The sequence below is a fragment of the Ahaetulla prasina genome, chromosome 2 (assembly GCF_028640845.1).
Source record: "Ahaetulla prasina isolate Xishuangbanna chromosome 2, ASM2864084v1, whole genome shotgun sequence".
Lineage (NCBI taxonomy): Eukaryota > Metazoa > Chordata > Lepidosauria > Squamata > Colubridae > Ahaetulla > Ahaetulla prasina.
Window position 1 is genome coordinate 160,182,123 of NC_080540.1, and position 20,841 is coordinate 160,202,963.

The following is a 20,841-nucleotide window of genomic DNA, read 5'->3' on the forward strand; positions in this document are numbered from 1 at the left end:
CTTCATTAATCAGAATAATAAGAGTTATTAATTACTCAGCAAAATACATATGCTGTCCCGCTGGGTAAACACTTTTAAATGTATGCAAAAGGCGCATGGCATTTGCTGACAGTAAGTTTTAAAGAATCCAACTGATTCCATTTACAGAAAATAAAGACAGATTTGTCACATTTCAGAAAGCTAATGCGAACAATATGGCAGGCTTGAATAAGAGGCCACAACCCTCATAAACTTACCATTACAATCACAGAAGGAACTTGTACTTTATTTGTTACATTAACATCTGTTTGCCATATTTTGTTGGTCACATTCCACAAGAGTCACTTCTGCGTTTTCGAAAGACGTTCAATGTTCTTCATTCTTGGCTTCGGACGTAGCATTACCGGCATTACCAGCTACTTCTGTGAATCGCTCCCAAGCCCGAGCAGAATTGGGAACTAGTCTGGCATTCCCGGTCGGACCAACCAATCTTGCCTAGTGCGATTCCGACAACTCTGGATCTTCTCCACATTCGAACCGCACAAAATCCAACACAGATATACCAGTTGGCTGAAGGTATTGTCCCAAGGAAATAGTTGGCTCCATAACGTATGGTTGGGCAAGCATCTTTGTTTCAGACTCATCTCCGGGTTCGTCTTCCAGAGAGCCCACAGAGAGAGGGGCCATACCTACCACATGCTGGGCCAGTCTCCTGCTCAGTTCAGTAACGTCAGATTTTGGGTCTTCCTCCGAGGAACTGCAGATCACCATGGCACCGTATTTGCCAAATAACATGTTAGAAAGCAATGAGCTGCTTTCGGAGGGTGACCCGTGTATGTAAGAGCCGATGAAGAAATTCTCAGGCACTGATATGCATGCTGCCCTCTTAACAACCATGTTCTCGCCTAGCTTGCCTTTAAAAGAAAAGAGAGAAATAAATTAAAAAAGGGGGGAGAGGAGGAGAAGCAGAGAAAACAGCATAAGCTACTAAAGGTGCAGAGAACATTTCAAGGCTCACCAACATGTGGCAAAGCAAGAATGTGAGCAAGATGGAATATTTGAAGAGTCCCCTTAAAATTAGGACAGTCGTTTAGGAGTTGGGTGTCCCCCAGATGGCGGAGACTGGACTGGGTCTCTTTAGGCCAATTACTCTTTCTCAGTCCAACTTCCCTCTCCCAGGAATGTTTTAAGTGGAGGAATAAATAAGCAGAGGCCTACATGTATGTTGCCTTGAGCTCTTGGGAGAACAGGTGGAATATAAATAGATAGGATATTACATCTCTTCAACAGTCATAAATCCCATCCATTCAAAAGTAAAACACAGTGCAGGAAAACAGGAAATTGTTACCACCCCTTTCTGCCCGTTGCCGGCTATTAACTGGGCACCAAACACTCACCTATCGCCAGAGCAAGTTGGTCAGTAAGCAAAGATCCTTCTGGTCCTGTCCTGAGTTGAGAAAGCTCATCAGAATTTAAGAAACGCTAGAAAACATTCAAACATGGTGTCAATTCATTTTTTTTTTTTAATGGAAACCTGCAAAATAAATCCAGGGACTAGTTGTTTTTAACGACTTGGCTGTGTGCATTGCTTTTCTTCTGATGTGCTAAGGAATTTGGAATAATAAAAATGGAATGAAGAGAAAGATAGAAGCCACATCAGCAGCAAATTGTCAGCAAGAAGCAGCAGTCTAATCTCCCAGCGACAACAATAAAGGGCTTCTACAGTATTTTCTTGCAGTATTTTTTCTTTTATCGAACTCATCCAATTTGCCACTCACGAATAGAAATAGGACTGTTTCATAGGACTCTTGTGCTCTTACAGCAAATCATATCTAGAAAGCTTCAGAAATTGCCAGCTACTGGTTTGTAACAGTTATTTAACTTCAAAAAGGTAACAGTAAAGGTTCCCCTTGCACATATGTGCTAGTCGTTCCCGACTCTAGGGAGCGGTGCTCATCTTCGTTTCAAAGAGCCAGTGTTGTCCGAAGACATCTCCATGGTTGTGTGGCCAGCATGCATGACTCAACGCCAAAGGCGCACGGAACGCTGTTACCTTCCCACCAAAGGTGGCCCCTATTTTTCTACTTACATTTTTTATGTGCTTTCGAACTGCTAGGTTGGCAGAAGTTGAGACAAGTAACGGGAGCTCACCCCGTTATGCGGCACTAAGGATTCAAACCACTGAACTGCCGACCTTTTGATTGACAAGCTCAGTGTCTTAGCCACTGAGCCACCACGTCCATTTTTTACTTTAAACGTATTTAATTTTTTTAAAAAAGACCATCTGCTATCTAGTTAATGTAGTCCTGGGTTACAACCAAGTTAAACAGTAGAACTGTTTTAAATAACAGTAAATAAATTTTAAACACACATAATAAGTACAACAACACTGGTAGGCAAACACTTGAGGGAGAAAAAGCCTAACTAACTTGTAGGTGCTATTTTTTTCCTGGAAGGCAACATGCAGCAGAACTACAGAGGTAGCCTCCTTCATTCTAGCCCAGTTTCTGATGGAGATGGGAACAGGACATCCAATAAAAATACAAAATGGCCATTAACCATTGTCAAAAGGGGCAGCAATTCCCAGAGCCTTTGAGACATGCTGCTAGATATCTTTTAGCTTCCCTGAGCACAGATGATGTGTGTAAACTCTGTCCCTTTCCCGACAACGTCCAATTCCTAATTATTTAAAAAAAAAAAGTGAAAATAAACTTATTATAAAATAAGATTGCGAAGAGGCCAAAACCATATACCAGAGACCTTGAGCATTACCTACATGTATACTAAATGTATATGCCACCCATCTCACTATCGAGAGCGACGCTGGGCTGCCTATATTTACCAGGGCCTCAGCTCAACTGAGGTGTTTTTTTGAGGGGAAGCTTTCTGTGTCCTATAACATGACTGAGGCTGCATTTTTAGCCCAAGTGCTCAAGTAGTTACTCCAATCCCCATCTCACTGTATAGCACTGCTTGCAAAGGAATGTTAATGCATGACTTGTGTGCAGGAACTTGTGGAATCAGGACACCTGATCCATTTCCGAAACCTTGCCTATAAAAAGCTGCATTATGTGGGAAGGTTCACGTGCAAAACCTGTGTTCTCAACAGAGAGATGCTAAAAATGCTATCTGGCTACTGCTTTAATAAGGCAGATTTTACAGAAGACTAACACACAGGATGTAGTATAATTGTGCCCTCAAAAGGAAAAAGCTGCAAGGAAAATGAGCACTAAAACTTTGAAGGATCCCTGTCCTAGAGCATAAAGCTCCCATGTTTTCTGGAGAATTTTATCCACCGTAAGAGTAGAACATATTCTAGCCTGGAAAAAACAGAGAATGGTAGATTCAGGCGAAGATGATCCTGAACCAAGAAATGGCCTAGATTACTAGAGGTTTTCTCACAATACAGCAATATATGACATTGTACATAAATAAATTTCATTCATTTACTTAATAGATGCAAGGTATGAGCTACAAGGCAATTTTGCAGAAAGGTGCATTTTTCTTCTGAAGGACTTAATGCCAAAGAAACATTACAGTTTTGCAGGCACTTCTAAGGAGATACCTTAGTATCACTTTGTATGGGGAATACATACCTGTTTTTCTATTATTTTAAAATACATACCTGTTTCTGATCAGCAATGCACTAGTTTCTTGGACTAAGTCTCATGTGCCATGCAGGCCAGCCCCTACCTAAAAAGCTACCTTTGACATTTTTAATTGCCCAACTAGAGTTTTGTTTGAAGGTGCTCCTGAGGAACCAACCAGCAAGAAGATTTAAATGCAGTGCTTTGAAACATTAGTATTGTTTCTTCAAAATTACCAGATATTTTTGAGGGCCACATACATATGTTTACACCATTCTTACCTTAACATATGTGTTTGACTGGTCTATGGTCTCCTTATGATGAATCATTGTTCCAATAGCCACTTGCTGAACCAGCTGTTGAAATTTAACATTTTTGGCCACAAAATCGGTCTCGCAGTTTACCTGGCAGAAAAGATGGCTAACTTAGAAATATCTCACCAGCAGTTGTACTAAAGAGGTTAAAATAGAGCTAAACACACAGACTTTCCCAAAATCAAGCTGGGTGAAAGTGAGATCCTAAATTTTTAGAAACCTGACATTCTTCTCTCTTCCTTACCCTATAAGAATATCCTGTATTCTAATTCATAAATATTATTTTAATGTCCAAAAATAGAAGAATAGAGTAGAGTAGAATAGGAATCAAATCAAATCAAATCAAATCAAATTGAATTCTTTATTGGCCAAGTGTGATTGGACACACAAGGAATTTGTCTTGGTGCATATGCTCTAAGTGTACTTAAAAGAAAAGATACATTCGTCAAGAATCATAAGGTACAACACTTAATGATAGTCATGGGGAACAAATAAGCAATCAAATCACATTAGGAAACAGTCAATATAAATCTTAAGGATACCAGCAACAAGGTTACAGTCATATAGTCATAAATGGGAGGAAATGGGTGACAGGAACGATGAGAAGATGAATAGTAATGCAGACTTAGTAACTAGTTTGACAGTGTTGAGGGAATTATTTGTTTAGCAGAGTGATGGCCTTCGGGGAAAAAACTGTTCTTGTGTCTAGTTGTTCTGGTGTGCAGTGCTCTATAGCGTCATTTTTTTTTGAAAATTTTTATTTTTAAACATAAAATAAAAAAACCTCATCAAATCAATTCCATTACAACGAGCTGTAAGCATGTTAACATATAGCGTCGTTTTGAGGGTAGGAGTTTATGTTCAGGATGTGAGGGGGTCTGTAAAAATTTTTCACAGCCCTCTTACCTCTCTGTTTTACTGTGTGTTTAATACTACTAGTTAATTATTACCTGGACCTACTTCTACAGTAAAGATAGCCCCACCACTGTAAGGTTTGTATTTGTCTAAGGAGAAATGATTGTAAAATGGCTGTTAATAGAATCCTTAATAGCTCCATTGCCTGTTCCCCTTCCCTCCAAACTATGAAAACGGTTGCCAAACCATTGCTGCTATCTCTTTGTCTTTGACACAGACTTTGAGCAGCATCTTATTACAAAAAAGCAGGATCCCAGCACTATATCATTTTATTCAATGCCAGTATTGCTCAACCAAAACAAAAAAATAAAGGGGAAAACCCAGGAAGCTAAACATACCATGTGTTTAAAAACCTTTGACCAGTGAACTGACCTATACTTTAGATAAATTAAATTTCCTGATATTTGAATCTGGGAAAGACCAGGAAAATTTCCTGCATTACCTCAGCAGGCTCAAAAGCAAGTATTTATGTTTATAGTGTTACTCGGAGACGTAAAGAAAGTGGTTTTTCGAAGAGAGCCCTTGCTTCCAAATTTATACCCGGAAAGGCTTTTTTGGAATTATAGCAAACTATAATGCAGAGATTCATTTCTCTTTGTCTTTGACATTCTCGCTATCCCTGATCACTAGTCCTGCTACCTGTGGTCAGAGAGCAGTGGTGCAGAGACCAGTTCCAAAATCAAATTATCCCACTGGGAATTTGAAATAGGCTGTTTTGGAAATTTGGAAGCAGTAATTTAAGTTTAACACCGTTCACTCTGAACACGCTATCTAAGTAAGTGAGGCAGCTCATTTTAAATGCAAAAGGCTTGTCTGAATTTAGGACAAATTCTTTTAATTTAAAATTTTTTTAAAAAAAATTGAAGACCCCCTTTCCAAAGAGACTTGTAGCCCCAAACATCGAAAAGCACCATGTTCACGGCAGAGCACACCTATATGCTAAGGGGAAGCATGTTCCCATATAATCATTCTTGCTCCAAGATGCCTAATATTTATTTCTTTAACTGATTTATATAGCTGCCCATCTGCCAAAAGGAAATCTGAGCAGTGAACAACGCAAAAACGCAATTCAATAAAGCCACTTGAAACAGTAAACTGCACTGAGGCCCTGATAAAAACATCCATCCACCCATCAATCACCCTATGCCATCTTTATAAACATTCTGGCCTCAGTGCCTGAAAGAAAACAAGATCTTCATCTTTCAGGCCAAAGGAAAGACTCACCTCTACCATTATTGCTGAGCTTCCCTCTTGAAGCAGCCCTATTAGACCTTCTGCTGTCTTCCGTCCTTGAAGTTTCAACGCTTTGCTCCATCCCTCCTTCTGGGCTTGTTCGTGCAGCCAGATTTCAGCCTTTGAAGGCAAACCCCAGCATGAAATATAATTATTCGCCCATCTATCCTCCCATACATACAAATACAGTTAGTCCTCGACTTACAACAATTCATTTAATGACCGTTCAAACTTACAACGGTAGTGAAAACATTATGACTGATTACCATTTTTCAGACTTAGGACCGCTGTAGCATTCCCCCATGGTCATGTGATTTACATTCGGATGCTTGACAACTGACTCATATTTATGACGGTTCCCAGTGTGATAAACTTTTCCGACCTTCTGACAAGCAAAGTCAATGGGGAAGCCAGATTTCACTTAACAAATGTGTTGAAACCAGATATATTTTTGTTGGGCATTCTACTGGAAAAATATGATAAAAAGAGTATATATCTGGTTTTGCATTTACTAACTGCAACTAGAATTGTACTTGCACAGCAATGGAAAAATGATGAGATTCCATCAGAGGGGAATGTAATTAAGAAAATATTAGAATGAGCAGAAATGTATAGATTAATGCTCACTATTAAGGATAAAGAAGAAACTGAATATTTTTTGATATGGGATGTTTGATATGGGATGTATCTCAGAGCTATAATTGCACTCAATAATGAACTAAAGAGCCACCATCAGTGAGCTGTTGGACAGTGAGCTGTTGGTTTGCTGTGTGGATGGCTTGGGTGGTTTAGGGGTGGGGGAATTTTTGGTGGGGACGTGTCTGGGGTGTCTGGGGATTGTTATATGTGTTGGGCTTGGTCTCTGGGTGTTATATGAATTTCGTTGTATATATATTTGTTTTCTGAGGTTTTCGCGGGTGTTTGTATGTAGGTCTTTGGTTATTCTCCCGTGTAAAATTGGAAGTGTCTTGGTGACGTTTCGACGAAGTCTCATTCATCATCTTCAGGCTGGTGTTTACAGCTTCGTGCTTCTAGGAGCAATGTGTGATCGCAGCTGTTTTTTCCTTTTAACTGCTAGAGGGGATTTGAACTGATTGGTTGGGAGCTTGGCTGTGTTCTGATCAGAACACTGTATTCACAATGTTCTGTCCCAATCAGAACACACCTCCACCCCATCAGAACATAGCCAAGCTCCCAACCAATCCGTTCAAATCCCCACTAGCAGTTAAAAGGAAAAAACAGCTGCAATCACACATTGCTCCTAGAAGCACGAAGCTGTAAACACAGCCTGAAGATGACGAATGAGACTTCATTGAAACGTTGCCAAGACACTTCCAATTTTACACGGGAGAAAACCCGAATAACCAAAGAGATAGATAGATAGATAGATAGATAGATAGATAGATAGATAGATAGATAGATAGATAGATAGATAGATAGATAGATATGTCTGTCTGTCTGTCTGTCTGTCTGTCTTTCCCCTTACACGGAAAAAGACTCGAATATGCCAAGACCTACATACCTATACCCGTGAAAACCTACGAAATTATATATATATATATAAATAAAATCAATGGCTAGACAACAGAAACAGAAGTTAGAAAGGAGGAGATATAAAAAGAAGAAATGTTAATGTGTAGAGTTGTTAAAGATGATGCTGAGTATTATTGATACTATATTATTATATTATTAATATTATTGTGATGAATACTACAACAAATATGTGGATTATGTTTAAAAATAACTACCCAGATCACACAATTAATGGAAATTGAATGTTATATAAAATAAAACAAAACAGGAAAAAAACCCAAATGTGTTACTAATTTAACTGCAGTGATTCACTTAACAAATGTGTTACTACTTTAACAACGGCAGTGATTCACTTAACAAATGTGGCAAGGAAAGTCGTAAATGGGGCAAAACTCACAACCAATTTCTCACTTAACAACATAAATTTTGGGCTCAATTGTGGTCATAAATTGAGGACTATCTGTATATAAAGAGAAAAAGATATATAATCCAGAAGCAAATTCAGAAAAAAACAAGATAAATTAAACCATCAAACATCTCCCAAGGGAACTACCAACCATTCTGATCAAGAGACAGACATATGTTAAAGGGCTCATTTAAATAGGGCCTGAGGAACAGATAAATCTTAGGAGGAATAGTGTTCAAGGGGGCAGTACCATGACAAAGAATGCCCACTTCGGGTATCGCACAGTGACATTGTTTAATTGAAGGGTTATTAGATGTAGATTAATGTATTCTCCCATTATACTTCTACAAAAGTTGTGAATAGCTCTGAACGTATCCCTATTATAAAAATACTTTGTAAGTAGAAAGTTAGAAAATCATTGAAAAGTTCCTCAGTCACATTCCAGTTTTTCCCATGTATGGATTTTCAGATTAGCAGGAATAGCAGTGGGTGGTTACATATCTGAGCACTCCCCTTCCTGCTCACTCTTCAACTGTATAAAAGTTTGTCAGTGGCACAGAAAAGACAATGCCAGAAATGTGATTTTATAATTTGTTTGCCTATGAAAGTATGCATAGATTCACAAGGCAAGAAGAAACCAGAGTCAGTACAGATTTAATTATATTTACTCCAAGCTAAATTCTCCAATGTCAATAGGATTTACTGTTTTGTCAGAAAGCACAAGAGTGCTGCTTTAAGAAGAAATTGTACCTCAGATTTCAAAACAAGATTTTTTTTGGAAGCAGCATGTTGATAGACAGAGAGAATGAGAAAATGAAAGATACGGATTATAATATCAGACACACACACAAATTATTCTTACTTCTTCAGCGTTATCATCATATTTTTCCAAGGCTTTCTTGCAATTCACAAAGGAATAGCCAGTTTTCTTCCTAAGTTTCATCAGTGCTTCTTTTGCTGCCAGGGCAGGAATGCCAAGATGAAGGAAACGAGGCAAATGCCATTGCTGTATGGGGAAAAACAACAAATGAAATGAAAAGGCTTGATATTGCCACTGACCCATCTATGGATAGCAAAATGAAGCAGAAGAATTAAGAATGTGATCCCATACAGCAGAATTCCCCTACACTTCTGGCTTTGCAGACCAGTGGGAGAGAGGGGAATGGTTCTGTGTGAGTGGCGGGCAAGCATGCACAGCTCCATTTGCACAAGTGGCGGGGAGGGGGCAGGTATGTCCGCCACTCACACAAATGGAGTGTGCACTTGCCCACTGCTCTCTCTACGGTGCTTGCCCACTGCTCACACCACTTCCATGGCCCGGTTCTGAACAGCTCAAGGCCTGATAATGGGCCACAGCCGAGAGTTGGGGACTCTTGCCAGAAATGACCTCTAGCAGAAAAACATGCAATCAGAATTCTAAGTTTGACAAAGTCCCAAACAGAATATGCATGTACCAATTCACTTTTATCAAGGCTGCCTTTTGATCTGGTGAGAGCATACAGAACTCTTTTTAGATGCTGAAGAAATGAGAGGGCAGATATGCAGTCCATAGTGCCAAACTGGCTTCTGAAGCATGGAAGAAACCTCTCAGTTTTTCCCAACAAGCTGAACCTTGGAGTGTGGGAACAAATTTCTATTCTTTTATTCTAATGCTTGTAATAAATTACTCTAGGAAGTTAACCTATTATTAAATACAACTGATTTTGTAGGTGTTGTATTTAGAATTGTAAAAAAACTGTAACACATAATTCCACAATAAAACATCCAACTTCAGTGAGCCTTTCCTTGTAGAGATGATAAGCAAATTAACCCCCAAAGCTCCTTTTCAAAAATATAGTTTTTACTACTTTTCTAAAGAATAACACAGACAAGACCATTTGCGCTTTTGGGGGAAAAGTTTTCTAGAGTAGAAGCAACTGTTGAAAAGGACTACCTGCAACCTATCAGATAGGAGGCTCCTCTCTCTTGTTCACAGAGAGTGGGAAGATTGAAGAGCTAATCTGGGTGGGACCAGAGGTTTACTCTTTCTCTAGTAAACTTCTGGTCCATGACCAACCCACATTGGATTCCGCAACATTATTATGGGACATGTATATTTGCCTTCATCCACGGGTAGATTCAATTTGAAGAAGATGGTCCCAGAGAAACCTGAGACTCAAGCTGGTCAAAGGTTACAGGTTAACATTTTGAACTGTGCCCATAAATCAATGCAGCATAGAATTGATGTCATGTTACTGTAGCAGCTCTGAGTTGCCAGTAAATTGCCCATCGTTTTGCACTGATTGCAGTTTCCAAATAGTTTGCAAGGGCTGCCTTATGTGAAGCCCATGGAAGAAGTCCACCCTTGAGATGATGAGGACATGAATGACTACTTCCAGATCTTCCAATTTCAAATAAGCCCTATTAGTGAGGCACTGAATGGGGTGATTGTGTCTTGGAGTCAGCCTTGATTCCGAGTGACTGACTAGACAAGTTCCTGCGGTTTTCTTGTTAAGTTTTCAGAAGTGGTTTGCATTGTCCCTGGAGTGCTGAGAGAGGGAGGGAGGGAGGGACTGGCCCAAAATCATCCAGCTGTCTCTGTGCCCAAGGCGGGACTAAAACTCACAGCCTACGGTTTCTAACCACTACCCCAAACTCATTTATATTCTGCCATTCTATACAAACGAAGATGAACATGGATTCATTATAATTATAGCCTTTGGTAAAAAAAAATTTAAAAATAAAATAAAATTTGAATCGCAGGCAGACACAGGAAAGTTTCACGTTAAGTTCCCACGCATACAATTCTATTGTTTTAAAGGCAAAGAGGAGCCTCGGAGCCTCCCCTTAGAGAAAGAAATGTGGGAACCTGCTCTAGTGTTGGTGATCTGGATGGAAACGGACCGCAAGCAGAACCATTGCAGGTAAAATGGCTCAAGCTTCGGCATCGCCGCCAATGCAGGCGCCCCTCTCACCTGCGGCACCAGAGCGCCCTTCCCTTGCAAGGAGACCAGAGTCCACCCCAGCCCCGAAACGCGCAGCATGTCGAGGACGCGAAGATTAGACGTCATCAACCCTCTACGCTATGCGACAAGGGAGACCCGGCTTCCTTAGGGTGAAGTCCTGCCCTCCGCGCACGCGCAGAACAGGCCTTCCTTCCCTCGAAGCTGATTCGCTCTATCCCAGGGGTCTCCAACCTTGGCAACTTTTAAGACTTGTGGCTGAGGAACTCTGGGAGTTGAAGTCCACAAGTCTTAAAGTTGTCAAGGTTGGCGACCCCTGCTCTATCCCACCTAGGCGTTTCATTAGTTGATGCAAGACGCCGCTGAGCCCGTAGAGAAGGGAAGGCAGCCAGGCCGGTGTTGTTTTTTCCCCAAAGTTGGCAGTTTTTAAGATGGACTTTAATGCTGTTTAATGATGCAAATACTTAGCGATTTACCATTTGCAGTATAGTAATTGACGGGGATCAAGTAACGTAAATAAGACATTATTTTAGTTCATGAAATAGTTGGCATATGAAAGTTGTCAAATGATCTCAAGGGACCACAGTATTTTCCATGCAATGCAGCAAGAATAAATATTGTTGCAGCTGTACTTCTACAATCGATATGCAATGCAGAATCTATTTACCAAATGCACAAACACACATACATACATACATATATATCACTAGCATCTTTTAAGATACAGTACACAACAAATTCGATTGAAACCTTGATTCCTAAATGAATGGGACAGTATAGTGTTGGAAATACAAATGCAGTTGTTTGTCTACAGGCACATACAAACATCACGTTCCACTTTGTATAAGTTATTTTAAAGAGGAAGACATAAAAACATCTCAAAATGAGAAAAGGCACCATGTGTTTTAATGCACATATTATATGCTTCACTTAGACTTGCTGGCACATTCTCGAACTTGAACTTTTAAGCAAGAACCAACACTTGAATTCCACATCATTCTTACAACAGTTTTATCAAACCCTGTGGATTTCAGAGGGAACTTGAATTTGTTTCTCAGATTCTGATGAGTGGTTTAACTGCGGCCTTAATTGCCACTTTGGATTGAGAGTGACAGCCTTGGATCACATTGTGCCTATATGGCTTGATTCCAGAGAGCCCTGGCTTTCAAAGGACCTTCTAGCTAGAGATTAAATGATAAAATGTTGCTGGAAAAGGATCAAGAGCAAAATCAGGATTTTAGTCATGGGGAAAAACCTCCCTACTCTAGAAGCAGTCACTAAATCCAACAACATTGGACAATTTGTCTGTTGGGGAAGTGGGTTAAGTTGCAGCTTTGGAGGTCCTTTTAATTTGGGGTTCAGTCCAATGGTGAAATCCAAATTTTTTTATTACCGATTCTGTGAGTGTGGCTTGGTGGGCGTGGCAGGGGAAGGATACTGCAAAATCTCCATTCCCTCCCCTTTCTGGGGCCAGCCAGAGGTGGTATTTGCCAGTTCTCCAAACTACTCAAAATTTCCACTACTGGTTCTCCAGAACCTGTCAGAACTTATTGGATTTCACCCCTGGTTCAGCCCTAGGTATAATAGTGAGATGGCATTAATCATACTTGTGGATCACCTCTAGCACGACTGGGATAGAAATGGTGCATCTATCTTAGCCTTCCTTGGTCCCACTTTACAAGGTCCTAGAGTTCTTGACTTTCCCCACTCCTATTTTAAGTTATTGGGTGAGGGTGAAATCATGACAGCACAAGGTCAGGACAGATGTCATAAGTGTGCTGATGACTGCTATATATTTTGACTCTTGGCAAACCAAGTGATGCTATTGAACTTCTATCTTGGGGTCTGCAGGCTCTGGGAGCCCAAATGGGGAGAAACAACCTTAGGTTCAATCTTAATTAAATTTGAATAGCTATGGGGTTTAGAACCCACCCCCACCTCAAATCTGGGGATATTCCATCACTGGTTCTGGATGAGGTTGCATTGCCCCAGACTCCATTGGTGTGCAATTCTGGGATTTCTCCTAGGCTCTCAACTTCTGTTTTAAGAGTCAAAAAAGAGCCTTTGTACAAATCCATCTTGTGCATCATTTGCACCCATACCTGGACCAGGAGGCCCTTTGGATAGTCATTCATGCTTTGATCACCTTGTATTTATACTACTGTAATGTGCTCTACGAAGCAACTTTGAAAAATCACACAAAGCCTATAACTAAACCAGAATGCAGCAGCAATAGGTTGGGACCACCTTGCTACACCTGAGTAAATGCAACTGTGTGAGCTGCATAAGCTCCTAGTAGATTTCTGCATCAATTGAAGATGCTCGTTGTTATACTGCATGACTCGGGATCTAGATTATTTGTGGGATCATCTGTTTCCAATTATTTCTGGACATGTTCTAAATCCTTTTCATTCAATAGTACCATCTCAGGGGACCTACAAAATGCAACTTTGTTCATCCCTGTGAAACAGCATATCACCTGAGATTCAGATGCCCCTGGTGTGGATTTTTATGTTCCCCCGTTATGTGCTTCAGTGTGTGTTTTTAACTTGCTGTTTTTCTCACCCAGGATCAAATGTCAAAGGGCAGGCATGCAATTCAAATAAATGAATAAACTTTCCTAAGTGCAGCAAAGGGGACGCAGTGGCTCAGGGGCTAGGACGTTGAGCTTGTCAATTGAAAGGTCGGCAGCTCGGAGGTTCGAATCCCTAGTGCTGCCGTGTAACGGGGTGAGCTCCCATTACTTGTCCCAGCTTCTGCCAACCTAGCAGTTTCGAAAGCACGTAAAAATGCAAGTAGAAAAAATAGGGACCATCTTTGGTGGGAAGGTAACAGCGTTCCGTGCGCCTTTGGCGTTGAGTCATGCCGGCCACATGACCATGGAGACGTCTTCGGACAGCGCTGGCTCTTCGGCTTTGAAATGGAGACGAGCACCACCCCCTAGAGTCGGCAACGACTAGCACGTATGTGCGAGGGGAACCTTTACCTTTACCTTTTAAGCGCAGCAAAGAGTCCACCTTTGCTCACCATTAGAACTACTGCATTCATATAAGCCACGGTGGCGCAGTGGTTAGAATGCGGTACTGAAGGCTACTTCTGCTGCCTGCTGGCTGCCTGCAATTTGGCAGTTCAAATCTCACCAGGCTCAAGTTTGACTTAGCCTTTCCATCCTTCAGAGGTGGGTAAAATGAGGACCCAGATTGTTAGGGGCAATATTGTTGGGGGTAAATCGCTTAGAGAAGACTGTAAAGCCCTGTAAAGCAGTATATAAGTCTAAGTGCTACTGCTATTCTGTCTTTTGCACACAAACCATTTGGGGCCTGATAGCCACTTTTGAACATACCTGCAAAGAAGAACAAAATGAGCCATCCCTGAAAGCCATATCACCCCTAGAAAATACACACTCCTAAAGAAATAAATACACACTCCTAAAGTCATAGAGGATGCAATGGCTCAGTGGCTAAGACTCTGAGCTTGTCAATCGAAAAGTTGGCAGTTCAGCGATTCGAATCCCTAGTGCTGCCGCGTAATGGGGTGAGCTCCTGCTACTTGTCCCAGCTTCTGCCAATCTAGCAGTTTGAAAGCACGTAAAAAATGCAAGTAGAAAAAAAAGTGACCACCTTTGGTGGGATGGTAATAGTGTTCCGTGTGCCTTTGGCATTTAGTCATGCCGGCCACGTGATCACAGAGACGTCTTCGGACAGTGCTGGCTCTTCGACTTTGAAACAGAGATAAGCATCACCCCCTAGAGTCAGGAACGACTAGCACATATGTGCAAGGAGAACCTTTACCTTTTAAAGACATGACTTCAGATTTCTCTCAGTCTCTTCAGGAAAAGAGGAGGAAGATGGTAGAGAAAATGGCTGCCTCCTATTGTTAAACTTCCACTGGCATATATGCTTGGTAGGACTGCTGCTGTTTCTCAGACAGGATTCTTCCTTGAAAGGTTTGCAGATCTGTTCTTACAGAGATTAGTGAGAGATTCGTTCCATGCTGAATTCTCAAATCACAATGCTTGTTTTCTTTTTTTAAAAAAAGAGGGAAAATGAATGTTCCACTATCCAAAGATAGTCTTTAACTAACTTAATTCTTGCTGGTCACTTTGTAGATGTTAATATTCTCGGTCTCATTCCTAAAGGTGAGTTTTGTGGTGAAGTGCATAGGGAGCAGAGTCTCAAAAAACAGTGCTGTATTATGTTCCTCTCTCATCTTTGAAGACAGATAGATAATAGATTGAGCACCACATACATGCTGGAGAGTCCTTATCAGGAGTGGGTAAGTGTCCTTGAGATAGACAATATCTGCACCCAGGATGAGGTCATAATTCTGAGGAAAATCCTTGTGGTCCAGACCCCATGATAGAGCACAAACCCTGGTTCGTGCAATGCATTGTGCAGGCAAATTCCGATGGACGTTCTCCTCTATCTGCTTCAAGGCTACAGGAAGATCTGTGATGGTGACATGGCCTCCTAAAAGCAAAAAAAGAAAGGGAACTCTGAACAACAAAAAGCTTTCAAGGGTTTAGATCAGGGGTCTCCAACCTTGGTCCCTTTAAGACTTGTGGACTTCAACTCCCAGAGTTCCTCAGCCAGCTTTGCTGGCTGAGGGACTCTGGGAGTTGAAGTCCACAAGTCTTAAAGGGATCAAGGTTGGAGACCCCTGGTTTAGACCACAGGTATTATCCACAAATAACCATCTCCAGCTGTGCCAAAAACAATAATAAGAAGTCAAAAATATCATCATAAAGCTTCATGTTGAATTAGGAACTGTAAGATTGGGTGGCATATAAATGAAATTTTAAAAAAAAGTACAGGTAATCCTTGACTTACAACACTTCATTTAGTGATCTTCAAAGTTACAATGGCACTGAGAAAAGTGACTTATGACCATCTTTCATACTGACAATCATTGCAATATCCCCGTGGTCACATGATCAAAATTCAAACACTTGGCAGCTGACTTATATTTATGAGGGTTACAGTGTCCCGGGGTCATGTGATCACTTTTTGCAACTTTTCTGACAAGCACAATCAATGGGGAAGCCAGATTCACTTAAGAACCATGTTACTAACTTAACAACTGCAGTGATTCACTTAACAAGAAAGGCCGTGGCAAGAAAGGTCGTAAAATGGGGCAAAATTCACGTCATAACTGTTTCACTTAGCAACAAAAATTTTGGGGTCAATTGTGATCCTAAGTTGAGGACTACCTGTAGGTTTTTAACACATTATAAATCACAATGACTCACAATCTGTCCCATGAAACTTTCACCTGCATTATAACATCCGAGGTTTAACCAATACAGGTAAGTCCTTGACTTGTAACCATTCCTCTAGTGACCTTCAAAATTACAATGGCGCTACAAAAAGTAACTTTATGATCATATGTCATACTTACAACCGTTGCAGCATCTTCATGATCAAATTTGGGACACTTGGCAACTGCATGTATTTTTGATGTGCGGTTGCAGTGTCCCAGAGTCATGTGATCACCTTTTGTGACCTTCTGACAAGTTAATGGGAAAGCCAGATTCACTTAACAACCATGTTACTAATTTAGTGTGTGCTGGTGGCACAGTGGTTAGAATGTAATATTGCAAGCTAACTCTCCCCACGGCCTAGAGTTTGATCCTGATGGGCTCAAGGTTGACTCAGCCTTCCATCTTTCCAAGGTCAGTAAAATGAGGACTCAGATTGTTGGGGTACTGTATGCTGACATTGTAAACTACACAGAGTGCTGTAAAACAATGGGGAGATATATGTGTCTAATTGCTATTGCTACCAACTTAACAGTGATTCACTTTAACAACTGTAGCAACAAAAGTTATAAAAGGGCAAAACTCACTTAACTATCTTGCTTAGCAACAGAAATTCTGGAGTCAATTGTGGTTGTAAATTGAGGATTATCTTCCCTATCTTTGTCTGCAGTTAATTCAACATACCAAGAAGCGATGCGAGGATCCCAACAACACCTGTCCCAGCACCAAGCTCTATCACTTTCTTGTCCTGAAAGTTCACCTTCTTTGCTTCAAAATATTCACAGAGAACGAGAGCCTTAAAAACAGATGAGGAAATAACATTTTACAATGAAAACTTCAAACAAAAAAAATCAATAGATCAGTCCAAATATGAGTTATTTTTGTTTCATAGACTTCTTTTGATGCGGGCACCATGTTTGCTATTCTACAAGGTTTTTGTTTCCAATGTTTTAGCAATTGTTTTGAGGTACTTTGTAGCTAATTTTTTTTTTTACATAAATATATTCCCTTCTATTTCATCACCCTGGTTTCACACACATCACGTTATTACTTGCAAAATTTATGTCTCTGTCAAATTTTTGAGAAACACTGTGTTCCCAGAACAACTGAAACCCTGAGAGTGGTGTTGCCAATTGGAAAAAGGAGAGTCTTTTCCAAGCACATCTGGGTGCCATTGTACAATACAGAATGCTGGATGAGATGGGTCTTAGTCTAATTCAGGGGTGCTGGCTGGGGAAATCTGGAATTAGAAGTCCACACATCTTAAAAGTTGCTGAGGTTGGACATCCCAGGTCTATTCTACCCAGACCTCTATTTCAGGGGTCTCCAACCTTGGTCCCTTTAAGACTTGTGAACTTCAACTCCCAGAGTTCCTCAGCCAGCTTTGCTGGCTGAGGGACTCTGGGAGTTGAAGTCCACAAGTCTTAAAGGGACCAAGGTTGGAGACTCCTGCTCTATTCAACACTGGCCTAGAAGGACTTGTCTTTGTTCATCCATATTCCTTGTGACTCTTCTAGGTGCTCTTGAGTCTCAAATGATCTTGACAGAGTTCATACCTAGAATGTACAAATCTAGGAAGAATGCTATTTACCACCAAATATTATATATCGAATTGACCTTTTTCTAGGGTTTTTTCCTTACAAGAAAAATGTTATAATTCCACAATGTTTACATTTTTCCAAATAAGTACTTAGAGTCTATACCTGATGTGTTCCTTATAACTAAATATACCTTGTACAAGTTTATATACAATACAATTAACATCTTCTTCTAGCCCTCTGTCTTATTGTTCTTATTCAATTGCCTCCTCTTTCATATATTCATCCTGGCCTTGCTATTTATCCAAAGAAGGCACTCTTTCCTCCCTTATCTCTGCTTATCCCTAGGTTTGCAGATTGTCTGCAGGTAACCACAATGAAAAAGTGACAGCATGCATAAATTAATGCCATCGTGTAAACAACACTCTTTTGTCTGTGCACTTTGACATTAGATCCACTTATGTAACTCACTGGCTTTGTGTCATCATGACATTGCTACACTTTTCAGCCCCTCTCCATTGTGCTCCCCACTGCAAACACCCATGAAATATTTTTATCTGAGATACCTTTTATCCTTAAGACTTTCAGAATAGTGATATGCTTGCTCAGAGATGCTAATATGACCTTAAGATATAAACACATAAAAAAGTTAAGCAAACTTGTTAGCTGGGCTTGACTTATTCATTATCATGGACTGTGCTGATTCAGATGTTATTTTAGCATTTTGACTTTTCCTTTAAGTTTTCTTTGGTTTTAAGTCTCAATCAAATAGAATAGTGTTATGAAAATACTTGTTCACACATATTAAATTGTTCTGGATTATCACATGCCAAGCACACATCTTATATTGTCTTAGTTGACAAAGTTGGTAAAGCCAAGACACAGGTCTGAATATGCACTGAGAAATGGGGCAAAAGATGTACCAAAGTACATTAAGCAGCCCTAAAGAAACCGATACAATTACGTTCATTCCTTGTTGTGAGTTTCTTTTGTATAATTTGTATTTTCCATGTATTAATGCTATGCAACCAATCCAGCTTCGAAGCTAAGCCAACTGAGGAAAAGAGGTGCCAAAGGGAGTTAAATATGTGCATGTAGATGTGCCAAATCCCACTGACCCCTTTGAAACCAGATCACTCCATGTATTTACTGTAATGAAACACAACAAGCTTTAAATATTCGTAATGAAGCTTTAAATATTCGTAATGTTTCTTTGTTGTTAAGGCGTTACTGGTGCTTTTGTTAAAATAAAATAAATAAATCAAACTCAAGCTCCTGGGAATGATCATAAATTGTTAAGACTTTAAACTGTCCAAACTTTCTTCGTTCTGCCAACTACTTATACATGCATAAAGGATCTGCTTGAACCAGCAGTGCCAGTTCCTGGCGTTACCATCTCGACCACTAAAGGAGGAGAATATTTTGTAGCTCAGGGTTGAAATGAGGGGTCCTTGGTGCTCTCTTGCAACCAAGCTCAGAGAGCACCAAGGGACCCTTCAATCTCCACCGTCCCAGGCTGGACTTGCGCTCACCGCCTCCCAGACCGGAGCAGCTACTCCGAGCCGCGCTCCGTGGTACTGCGTGATGCTCAGCTCGTGCCCACAGAGCCGGTACCGGGTCTGCACAGGAAAAGCATCAGCAAACAACTCCAGTTCCTGCGGAAACACCGACTGCAAACCCACTTCCACGTCGCCTGCAAACACCAGCGCCGCCATCTTCCCAAGTTTTTCTTAGGGTGCTGGGGCGGGGGTGGGGGGGGGAGGCGGGTAGCACAGAACGATCCGGGAACAGCTGGCGTACCCTATTCGGATTGGACAGGAGGGACAGCGCCTCTAATGGCTATTGGATCTCAATGGGAAAGGGGGAGGAGCTTAATCTTGCTGAGTTTCTCCACGTGATTTGTTTTGGTGGCGGGTGTTTACTTTAGTTCCACTCGGAATGAGGGACAGATCGCAGGTGACATCCCGAAGATTTAATCTCAGGACTACCAGATCCGGGCCAAAAACAAAAAACAAAAACGCAGACGAATATTAGATGGGAACGAAGATAGAATAGGAATAGGAATAGAACAGAACAGAATAGAATAGATTTTTTTATTGGCCAAGTGTGATTGGACACACAAGGAATTTGTCTTGGTGCATATGCTCTCAGTGTACATAAAAGAAAAGATCATCAAGAATTCTAAGGTACAACACTTAATGATAGTCATAGGGTACAAATAAACAATCAGGAAACGATCAATATCAGTATAAATTGAAAGGATACAAGCAACAAACTTACAGTCAAACAGTCATAAGTGGAAGGAGATGGGTGATGGGAACGATGAGAAGATTAACAGTAGTGCAGATTTAGTAATTAGTTTGACAGTATGGAGGGAATTATTTGTTTAGCAGAGTGATGGCATTCGGGGAAAAAACTGTTCTTGTGTCTAGTTGTTCTGGTGTGCAGTGCTCTGTAGCGTCGTTTTGAGGGTAGGAGTTGAAACAGTTTATGTCCATGATGTGAAGGGTCTGTAAATATTTAAGTTAATTAATAGGTAAGATCATCTGCGCATTCTGTTAATGCGGAATGCAGAATCAAAATAGTTAGTACACAGAACAGTATTGTCTCTAATGAGGAAAACATTTCCACACATTGGTAGCAGGGGCTAAAGAATCGTGACACTTATAACTTTCCATCTGACAACTATCTTAACAAGTGAGATCAAAGTAAATCACTCTGCTATTGAAACCAAGGATGTCATTATTCAGAATGCAACACTGCATTAATTCCCCCCCCCCAAACAATAATATTTACTTCTAGAACATCCATAGACAAGATCATACAGGGTATTTGCATCCCTAGACACCTTTTCTTTGTTTCTTTGAAAAACAGGGCTATTTTTATATTTGGTACCCTCAGAAATTCATTATGACCACCAATAATATTAGAATGCATTTTATTTTTCTGTATAATACTCTGATGCTCTGCAAACATTTGGGAGGGAAATTCAAATAGTCACTGTATGCAAGAAGCTTGATGCAGCTGTGAATTACAAAAACACTTGTCCAAAAATATTCAGTAATAAGCCCTGCCAGAATGCTAGGTTTGGGTAGTTGCCCTAGGAATGCTAGTCCAAATCTCACTGAATATTTCTC

At 40.6% G+C, this 20,841-nt stretch overlaps 2 protein-coding genes across 2 annotated transcripts; both read right to left on the reverse strand.

Annotated features, from left to right (window-relative positions):
• Positions 1-227: 227 nt before the first annotated feature.
• Positions 228-11,079, reverse strand: TSFM (Ts translation elongation factor, mitochondrial). The gene is made up of 6 exons (XM_058171447.1): positions 10,922-11,079; positions 8,830-8,973; positions 6,020-6,148; positions 3,848-3,970; positions 1,377-1,461; positions 228-893 (listed from the first exon to the last, which is right to left on the reverse strand). Exons 1-6 carry the CDS (start codon positions 11,015-11,017, stop codon positions 475-477), a joined length of 996 nt encoding a protein of 331 aa, XP_058027430.1. The 5' UTR covers positions 11,018-11,079; the 3' UTR covers positions 228-474.
• A 147-nt stretch (positions 11,080-11,226) lies between these two features.
• Positions 11,227-19,428, reverse strand: EEF1AKMT3 (EEF1A lysine methyltransferase 3). The gene is made up of 3 exons (XM_058171448.1): positions 19,237-19,428; positions 16,851-16,962; positions 11,227-15,378 (listed from the first exon to the last, which is right to left on the reverse strand). The coding sequence occupies exons 1-3, from the start codon at positions 19,417-19,419 to the stop codon at positions 14,993-14,995; spliced, it is 681 nt and encodes a 226-aa protein (XP_058027431.1). The 5' UTR covers positions 19,420-19,428; the 3' UTR covers positions 11,227-14,992.
• Between the last annotated feature and the right edge of the window lie 1,413 nt (positions 19,429-20,841).

What these genes read in the sequence shown, in the direction of transcription:
- TSFM (XM_058171447.1), bottom strand. Translation starts at nt 11,017, where the DNA reads ATGACGTCTAATCTTCGCGTCCTCGACATGCTGCGCGTTTCGGGGCTG. An exon ending in GCTCAGCAATAATGGTAGAG is followed by an intron (nt 3,971 to 6,019) that starts GTGAGTCTTTCC and finishes CTTTTCTGCCAG; the next exon opens with GTAAACTGCGAGACCGATTT. An exon ending in AGTCAAACACATATGTTAAG is followed by an intron (nt 1,462 to 3,847) that starts GTAAGAATGGTG and finishes AATGTTTTCTAG; the next exon opens with CGTTTCTTAAATTCTGATGA.
- EEF1AKMT3 (XM_058171448.1), bottom strand. Translation starts at nt 19,419, where the DNA reads ATGGCGGCGCTGGTGTTTGCAGGCGACGTGGAAGTGGGTTTGCAGTCG. An exon ending in CTGCTCCGGTCTGGGAGGCG is followed by an intron (nt 16,963 to 19,236) that starts GTGAGCGCAAGT and finishes TCTGTTTTTAAG; the next exon opens with GCTCTCGTTCTCTGTGAATA. An exon ending in GATCCTCGCATCGCTTCTTG is followed by an intron (nt 15,379 to 16,850) that starts GTATGTTGAATT and finishes TTTTGCTTTTAG; the next exon opens with GAGGCCATGTCACCATCACA.